The following is a 10,220-nucleotide window of genomic DNA, read 5'->3' as shown; positions in this document are numbered from 1 at the left end:
ATATGATCATCATATTGATATATTTACAAATAATACTCAACGCTTTGAATCAAGCAGTACATCATATATCTATGGAGAAATACATTGTAAGTATGGGCTGTTCGACTTAATTAGGCATGAGGTTATAGGGATTGGACACAAGGATAATTTTCTATATACTTATCTGATCCCATAAACTTTTTACGCAAAAGTTGGCTCATTTCAAGACGAAATATAAAAAGTTGTCAAAACAGTCAATCTGTGAGAGTGCAGCTTTAAAGGGTTTACCAAATAAATGCGACTCTCCAAGCTCATCTTATTTTTGTAAACGCATACTAATAACTTAACGGTTGGCGCTGGTGTTAATACATACACATGTATAACAAATATAAATTTAGAGTGATAAACCTTTAACTTCTTATTGAATAATGCATTTATAGAAAATATGAGCTTCTGATAACAAGATTGTAACCTTGAATTTTATAGCTGAAAACGCAAAATATTAAATGATTGGTGAATGCTAAAAGATTTACAGTGATTTACTATTATCTCATAAGGTAGAAATACCTTATATATGTTTTCTGCACCTTTTTTCAAACTAAACTCGGTATCCTTCATAAGAACGATTGTTTTCGACATTTATTCATCCTTTTTGGTATATTAAAACAATTGTATTAATTGTGGCAAATCTTATTTGGGAGTAAAAGTGCATCTTTAAACATTCAAATTTAATTTGAAAGTGGAACAAAATAGTAACGCATTTAAAGCACTGGCTGCATATGTTACCCATGACACCCAAGTCCAACGATGTGACGATATAAAACGTGCGAATATCCCTTTAAAAACTAAATTTATTTTCCGACCTTGTTACACCGTTTACCAGTTTCGCTACACTACTTTTATATCTGTCAAAAGCCGCGTTCCATCTTTTAACCGAGGCTTCCCTTTGTCGCAATTTCACCAATATCTGTCAAAGGCAGCGTTCCATCTTTTAACCTAGGCTTCCCTTTGTCGCAAACGCAAATAGTGTGAATCATTTGAATAGAAAAACATACTATACAATATGTCGCTCGTGAAGGTTGATGTTGGTTCACCGGAAGAGACAGTGACATTAGTGGATTATGGAAATGGGATCCTGGGACCGACGTTTATCAAGCCCGCCCCTCTCATGAAGGAAATCTTTGACAGCTTGCCAAGCTACTCTTTCCGGGAGGACGATGTTATGCTGTGTACTTTTCCAAAAACAGGTTTGAGTTTTTACGTGATTTAAGTATCAAATAAGAGCGAAATAAAAAGCAAAAAACAATACAGCTGTACGTAAATAGAACTAGATCTAGTATAAAAATAGAACTGATTTTTTTTAAGATAAGCTTATTATATACTGGAATGCTTTTCGGTGAAATATGGAATGTTTCATAGTCAATGGTCAGCTCTCTATTGAATAGTTTTTAACAATCATAGATTCATAATACAATGCATATATCATATTAAGCGTGTGGAGATTACAAGTACTGTATTTGTATTATATCAGTAACTCTTTGCTTAATTACATGCCCACATTTTTTTGTACAAATAAGCGTTAAGCAAATATAGCGGTGGTATTCAGTGGATTCAGTTGGGGGTCGTCCAGGTTTGCTTTTTATGTCAAACTCGGAGATAATAAGTATTAATGTATACGCTAGTCGGATGTACTGATGATCGATTTAAAACGAAAATTGATTGGTTGGGCCTGAAATGGCGACAATTGTATTGTATTTGGGGCATAATCAATTATCGATCCAACCTGCGAGTTGTTTTTGTTCTTTTCTCTCGTTATTTGCGTTCGGTTAATTTCCATTTTCAAATTATTTTCCCCAATTTTCTCCTTTGAATTCATTTATACATTCGGAAATGTTCAGATTTTATCGTAAACGATATGGCCGAAAGCAACAACAACGCTTTATAACTTCAAACATGCACATTACATAAGCATTATTAAGGATAACGAGTTATTTAATAAGAATAACACTGCAGCTAAGATATTGTGTAAAACCGATTGTACTATCGATAATCGTTACCAGAGCGGAACCGATATCGTATCGATCGTCAAACTAGAACCCACTCCCGCCTCTAATATACGCTAAAAATTAACCGACTTTTAATTTCGGACTAGAAATTGTTAAAGGAAGGGGGCGAATGTCAAATGGTTGTTAAGGTTATGCGACAAATCCTGGAACCGCCATTGATGTCAATGATCTGTTATTTGGGGTTCTGCCTAACTTTATACACATTTTTGAAAATATTTTCAACGAAAACTTTGTTATTAGAACGAGGATGTCGTTGGGCGGGCGGACGTCAAACATTGGTTTCCGCCTAAAAACTTCAGTTAGCATTGATGGATAGTGATGAAACTTGGTATGTAGGTAGCTTATGTGAAAAGCTGGCTTGGGTTTGCTTTCAAAAAGGGGGTGGTGTTCAAGGCAAAAGTAAATACAAGTAGAAACATGGTTTCCGACCAATAACATTACTTAGAATTGATTGATAGTGATTTAACGTGATGTCTTGATAGCGAAGAGCTAGCCTGGGATTGCTTTTGGGGGCGGGGTTTCCTTCCAATAACTTTTAAGTGACTCTTTTTGTCTTTTTTAACTATTTATATTTACTGACTATCGAAAAGACCCCGAATTCAGTGCAACTTGCAAGTGTCTGTGTCAAAAATATAGCCGACATAGAGTTACATTAGGCCCGTAAAATCACAAAATATCTTAAAGCTGCACTCTCACAGATTGACCATTTTAACAACTTTTTTTTCGTCTAGGAAAGAGCAAACCTTTTCGTAAATATCTGCAAACCAATGATATAAGATTACTGACAAAAAATCAGATCGTAGATTTTCATATTTCCGTTCTAAAATTAATGTTTTATGGCTTAAACCGTTACTACCATTTTTACAACTTTTTTATTTTTTGTTTTGGAAAGAGCCGTTACTAACGGTTTAAGACAAATGCATAAAACATTATTTTTTAACTTAAATATACAAATTTGTGATGTTATTTTTTGTCAGCAGTCTTCAATAACTGGTTTCCATGGATTTTCGCAAAAACATGGCTCGTTCCAAGACAAAAAATAAAGAAGTTGTCAAAACCTTCCAGCTGTGAGAGTGCAACTTTAATAAGTGAAGATATATATCAATATGTTTTACAAATAGATTTACAGGAACACAATATCTTCGTGAAATTTATTCTATTCAATGAATTTATCATTTAGGCAATTTCTTGCGTATGTTCCTAGTTTTTTGTATACAAACGTAGACTGTTTTCTTAAAATTCGATTTCTAAGTTGACAATTAAGCTTAAGTTGCTTCATGAATACGGTCCAGATTGTGAATACGGTCTAGATTGTGAATACGGTCTAGATTGTGAATACGGTCTAGATTGTGAATACGGTCTAGATTGTGAATACGGTCTAGATTGTGAATACGGTCTAGATTGTGAATTATCTACACATATGTATTATCTCCAGGTGTAAAACACAATTAGAAAATGCGAAAATGTGTCTGCAATATATTTTTCCTGACTTCTGAACAAACAATTCAAATTTCTTCTAAAACTACCTCCTTTCTTAAAAGATCAAGACATGTTTTCTTCTGTTAATTAACAAACACTTCCATCTACTTCAATACCAATTCGACCTGTTCACTTTCAGGGACAAACTGGCTGTATGAGATCCTGTCCATGATTTATTCGAAAAGTACAGAGCGCGTCAAGACGTCAAAGGGAATGACAATGATGGAGTTTATGACACAGGAAGAAATGGACAGATTCCCCTCGCCAAGAATAATAAACAGCCACTGCCCTTTGAAGTATACTCTACATAAAATTAATCAATAGTCATATTTTCGAGACTATAATGAACCAGTTAATTGTAACCACGCCCCGCCCCCAGGTCCGGGGGTATACCGGATATAGCGGGGGAAGCCAGAGTGCCGAGTAAATGCGGTGGTTTTGTTTTCGCGCCGAAAATAGCGGGGAATGGGCCTTGTAGTTTGTCGTCAAAGTCTCCGGGGGCATGGTTACTATTGACTGGTGGATAACTATTAAGTTATATTTCACTATGTGTCGGATTGGCTTTATTTGCAAACAGTACAAAACATGTATAAATAAATGTTGTTATTATGTTATTGAATGTAATAATAATAATAATAATAATGAATGGATAACTTTCCCTTTCCAAAAATTATGAAAACCCAATGTTCTTTGAAATATACTTTCAATAAAATAATTTTTAAAAAGTATTTTTTTTTACACGAAGCGCATGCAGTAGAAAAACTTCTTTTAAAACGTGGAACATTTCATAGAGTCTAACATTAATAAAAACAAAATTCGCCCTGTGTCAGTTTGGGTTGTTTTACAAACATTACAAAAAAAATATAAGTTGATGTTGGTATTATTATGTTTAATTGTCTTATTGCACAGATTCCTTCCCAAGGCAGACATGCAAGCCAAGCAAATCAAGACGATTCTTTGCGTGCGCAACCCAAAAGACACGACCGTATCTATGTACAATCATTTGAAGGGCATGAATATGTTCGAGTATAATGGGACTTGGGCCAACTTTGTGACGCATTTCAGGGACACAAAACGTAAGTGTTTTTTTTTTAATTTAATATATTTCTTTTAATTATTTAAACTTATGAAGTGATCGTAAATTGTTTAAGCTTGCTTTTTTGAAAAAGCTTACGTACGATGAAAATTATTCTCAATATAATGAGATAACTCGTTAAAAAATAAGGGTGTTCAAAAGGTTACTACACCATAAGTTTGCCATGCGTGTTTTCGTCATTGAAGCTTTAGTGATTTAGTCAGAATTAAAAGGGACGCTGTGGAAAGTAACGGTGCATGGTGAAAAAATGCACATTGTATCGTGGTGTTAAGATCTTATTTATTGTGATTTTGACAGAAAATGTTGGAAATTGTTATTCAATATTGTAATTGTTCTTATACATAACAAACTATTTTGTGATACCATATTCTGTAAAGGCAAAAACAAGGTGCATATGCTTGTCTCATAGGGGCAGAAGGGAACAGAGGGGACAGAAGGGGACAGAGGGGGCATAAAAGAACAGAGGGGGCAGAAGGGAACAGAAGGGTACATAAGGGGCGGAATGGAACGGAGGGGGCAAATTGGGCAGAAGGGAACAGAGGGGGCAGAAGGGAACAGAGGGAACAGAAGGGGGCATAAGGGAACAGAGGAGGCAGAAGGAAACAGAGGGGCAAAAGGGAACAGAGGGGGGCAGATGGAACAGAGGGGGCAGATGGGGCAGAAGGGAACAGAGGGGGAAGAAGAGAACAGAGTTGGCAGAAGGGATCAGAGGGGACAAAAGGGGACAGAGGGGCCAGAATGGAACAGAGGGGACAGAATGGAACAGAGGGGACAAAAGGGACAGAGGGGCCAGAAGGGAACAGAGGGGACAGAAGGAAACAAAGGGGGCAGAAGGGGGTTCTTATACAAAACAAACTTATTTTTGATTACCATATTCTGAAGGGCAAAAACAAGGTGCATATGCTTGTTTCATAGGGGCAGAAGGGGACAGAAGGGAACATAGGGGACAGAAGGAGGCAGAAAAGAACAGAGGGGGCAGAAGGGGACAGGAGTGGACATAAGGGGTATAATGTAACAGCGTGGACAGAAGGGAACAGAGGGAACAAAAGGGGACAGAGGGAACAGAGGGGACAGAAGGGAACAGAGGGGACAAAAGGGGACAGAAGGGAACAGAGGAGACAGAAGGGAACAGAGGGTACAGAAGGGGACAAAGGGGCAGAAGTGAACATAGGGACCAAGGGGCAGAAGTGAACAGAGGTGACAGAAAAGGGAAAAGGGACAGAAGGGGACCTAAGGGGTAGAGGGCAGCCGGCTTCTTAACTGTCAAGTTCAAGCCAAAGCACATTTTATCTGACCATGCAGTTTGCGGCATTGTTTTTGTCAGCCAGTCAATATACGTCAGTAAATAAAACGGCATCTCTTATTGTTTCAGTTTGTTACGGTGAAAGTTATGCTGAGTACCTGAATGAATTTGAAAAACTCCTGAAGGTGACCCAGGCTTCCCTCTTCACTTGGTCTACTTTGAAGACTTAAAACAGGTAGTTGTAAATGTGTTGGCACTATATCAGAATGCGTTAGTTGACAGTTATAAAATTGTTGTAAAATAACTCTTGTAAAACAATGACATAGTGATTAAAAATATTATGCAACCAAATATTTCGATATTTAAAAAAAATCTGGTGATACTTTTTAATGTGCTCAAATAAATTGAATTAATTTAAACACGAACAATGCTTTTAACTTTTCTATTCATGTGAATTTACTTCATTCCGATGCGTGTATTTCTTTAAGGATGGCCTGAAAGAGCTCGACCGACTCCTCGAGTTTCTCGGAGTAGATTTAGATGACAATCTGAAGATCGAGATCATACAGCAGTGTGGGTTCGAAAAAATGAAAGAAGAAAAACGTCTGACGGTTGAAAAAGCTTCTGGTGGTCCGCCTGCTTCAAAACTAATGTTTAAAGAGGGATTCAATTTCTTCAGAAAAGGTGAGGAGTTTCAAATTATTTGTCATTTATATAAAATGTTATCATTGAATGATTAACACTATAGATTAGAACTATTATCGGATAATACTTTTAATCTGACTAACATATTTTTTCCGTTGACTTTATTATCATTTATTTCAAGTCGGAGTAGGACTAGAATAGAGACCTTGCTATGCATAAACACATATTGTGATGTGACTTGTAACCTCACATTGTTCACACATGTTTCTCGTGAATATCTTGAACGGCATTTGAGTTATGACCAAACGTTAGAATATTCACGACGCCAATCACACACATGTTATGACGATACATCGACTCATTTGTTTTCGAAAATGAACTGAGTAACTGACATTCAACAGGTCAATGCATCCATCCAGTAAGCAACATTCAAGCAACGGGTACACTGTCATTTTAGAGTGTATTTCAGGGATGGCCGGTGGATGGAAGAGCTGGTTGACTATAGTTTAGAATGAAGCCTTCAACCAGCTGTGGACAGGATAAGTCTCACGCGTTCACATGTACTCATTGTAGAAAATATAAAAGTGAGTCTATGTATTTCAGGAATGGTTGGTGACTGGAAGAACTGGTTTACTGTGGCCCAGAATGAAGCATTCAATCAGCAGTGGACATCACAAATTAATGCAGACTCTGTGTTCAAGTTCAAATATTCATTGTAGAATGAAACAGAATGACATTAAATCTCTTTATTTTTTATTTAATTTTAATATTAAGAATTGTTCTTAGAAGTCCTTCTATTGGCGTTGCTCTGCAACGTCGCTAGAATAGTTAAGCAATGATGACTTTAATCAAATTTGTGTTTCATTGGTATTTCTTTATTAGTCGGCGCTATAAGAACCACATTTTTTAATATTGTCCATATTGTAGCTTTAACTTAGGGGCCAGTTCATAATTTGCAGTAGAATGCTTTTGATATTTTCCATGTTGCACGATAAAAGGTGAAGTACAGCATGTTTAAATAAATGACAATGTATACTTTAATCGATAATGGTTTCTTCAGTTACAGCGACCCTGAACATATTTTTTTTAAATATTGATTTTAATTTCCTTATCCCTTAGATAGATGAAGGTTACTATAACAATTTCATGTATCTTTCTGAATCTCCTACGCAGTAACCTCCCTTGGTGAGCAGCGGTAAAAGGAGTTTTTGAAAAACTAACATATTAAGCTTAATTGTTTTGCAAATGTCATTCAAAAGAATAAATTCCAGATAATTATTCCCTTATAATGTATAGTCTTTTTTATCCCCATTCAATGTACTCATAACACTAAACAGTGTTCACAAAAACAAATACAATTGTTACAGTATTATCAACAATAATGTCTCTCGAACAATATGTATACTTAACATGTTATCATTGAGGTAAATAACTACTTCTTGGTGATCGACATGCATGTTTTTTCCTTCTTATTTTATCTCTCCGATTTGATGCTATGCATCAATTTTATTTCTTGTGTATATACTAATAATTATGTAACCAACTCTATGACAGTTTTTTTTAAATCTTTATTTACGTCTCCTTCGACGTAGAAAAACTGCTTTGTCATTGATTTATTACATTCAGTAATTTATTTTCATTATATATTCTACAATATGGTTCAAGTAAGAGAACTGCAAATACTGATGATGATGATGATGATGATGATGATGATGATGATGATGATGATGGAAAATGACAAGAGATATAGGATGTCACGTGATTGTTTGATAAATGCTAACAAAACTTAGTATCGGTAAGATAAGACGTACACTAGAACTTATTAGTTTTATACCGTTTATACATAAAAATTACCACCCCTAGCTCAAACTATAACATATGGTACGCATGTGGAACAAACGTTGATAATTTAAAGCGTTGCTATAGAAGCCACTGAGTAAACAACTGTAAATATCAATTTGTCAGCTGTAACATGGTATGTCAGGATAAGGTGTTGATGACCATGGCTTTTGGTTGATAATTGCATTAGTTTGAAAAATGAATGCATGAGAAATAAAAGCCTTGGTCAACAATTCAGTATTCTATAAATTAGGAAAAATCAAGATGAACATTGTAAGTAAAAACGACAGTGCTGTAAAACCTGTTGTGGGATTCATCAGTTATCACTGCGAGAAACAGTTTCTCTGCTTGATCAGCTGGGCACGTTGGGCTGGTGCAGGCCTTTAAAATGTTACAATTACATTGAATGACCGTCGATGTGCGCTAATACCGCCCTAACCCATTGAATTGACTATAACGAACACATACAAGCATCACATTTTTTGCGAGTATTAATTGTACAGTTTCATTGAACATAAATCATTTTAAGACAGCGATAGTTTAATACGGCGACACAATTTAAAGTTTTTTAATGGTTAGAATCATTTTTGAACAAATATGATGGCAGTATTTTTCAAAATATTCGACTTTTAAATTCGATATCGATCCACGTTTTACGTGTTGTACTTATTGGTTGAACAGCTTTAATAAATTTGCCGTTCACATAAAAGTTGAATCGAATAATGTCTTAATTCGTGCAGTAAGAAGTCCGCTGGTATTTGCTTAAACGCAGTTCGTTTAATAGATAACTCTGTATTATTAAAAGCAAAATGCGTATTAATTAATACTATGTATGATTCTGCCAAAAAAGAGCTATGCATGTAGATGATATCGTTCATTAGTTAGCCAAGAAGCACAAGTCAACATCTATACTGGTTAAAGGGAGACTAATATTTCTGGACGCATACCCACACGCACATCTCAAAAGGTGAAGGTCTGCCGAATCAAGAAAATAAAAAATAAAAAGAGAGATTGGACAAGAGCAATTTCAGCTAATTTCTATAGGGCAATGACTCAGCGATTTGGATAGTTACCAAACTCGTCCGAGGTATATTATGCCCTTATACATTCCGATTAAATTTGGCCATGATTTGACAAAGGGTTCTTAAGTAATTGATCGGACAACAATTTGGACGCCACCCGCCCAAACACCTGCCCGCCCGCCCGTACGTAAAATACGTCCCCTTCTTAAAACGGAGATTTTAAAACATGAAAAACATGTATTTGTTTAAAAAGTTACAAAGGGCCATAACTCTTACAATTTTTAAGTCTGAGTTATATAACTTATCACAAAATAGCACATTGTTACTCTGAATTAGTTCCTGACGTTTGTAGTTGATATATGATTGTAAGAGCAATAAAATAATTATAAAAAATAGTAACTAATATATTTATCTATGTGTGCTTACAAACAAAATCTTTACCAGAATTTCTTAGTCGAATATTAAAGGGCAATAATCTGCATTATTTGCTAGATAGAGTTATCTAACTTTATTAATCAAGGAGGTTGGATAGTTGGGAACACATGCCTAAAGTTTAAATGCAATACATCATACTGAGATATTGACTTAAATGTGGTTACATGCAAAACCTTAACCATATTTTCTAGGGCGATTAATTATAGGCTATAATTTGCATTTATGCAAACTAGAGTTATCTTACTTGGTTAATTAAGTAGGTTGGGTGGATGAGTATCGATGTATAAAGTTTCAATGCAATACATCAAGTTGTTGCTGAGATATTAATCTATGTGTGCTTACATGCAAAACCTTAAACAGAATTTCTAACTTGAATAGTAAAGGGCAATAATCTGCATTTATCTAACTTAATTATT

The 10,220-nt window shown here is 35.4% G+C and overlaps 1 protein-coding gene across 1 annotated transcript; it reads left to right on the top strand.

Annotated features, from left to right (window-relative positions):
- The first annotated feature begins 1,015 nt into the window (after nucleotides 1-1,015).
- On the top strand, nucleotides 1,016-7,781 carry LOC128230832 (sulfotransferase 1A1-like). The gene is made up of 6 exons (XM_052943276.1): nucleotides 1,016-1,226; nucleotides 3,664-3,820; nucleotides 4,434-4,600; nucleotides 5,993-6,090; nucleotides 6,352-6,547; nucleotides 7,112-7,781. Exons 1-6 carry the CDS (start codon nucleotides 1,043-1,045, stop codon nucleotides 7,225-7,227), a joined length of 918 nt encoding a protein of 305 aa, XP_052799236.1. The 5' UTR covers nucleotides 1,016-1,042; the 3' UTR covers nucleotides 7,228-7,781.
- The last annotated feature ends 2,439 nt before the right edge of the window (nucleotides 7,782-10,220 follow it).

This window comes from Mya arenaria, chromosome 4 (assembly GCF_026914265.1).
Source record: "Mya arenaria isolate MELC-2E11 chromosome 4, ASM2691426v1".
Taxonomy (NCBI): Eukaryota; Metazoa; Mollusca; class Bivalvia; order Myida; family Myidae; genus Mya; species Mya arenaria.
The sequence above is the reverse complement of the archived record's forward strand: the minus strand, read 5'-3'. Positions and strand labels throughout refer to the sequence as shown.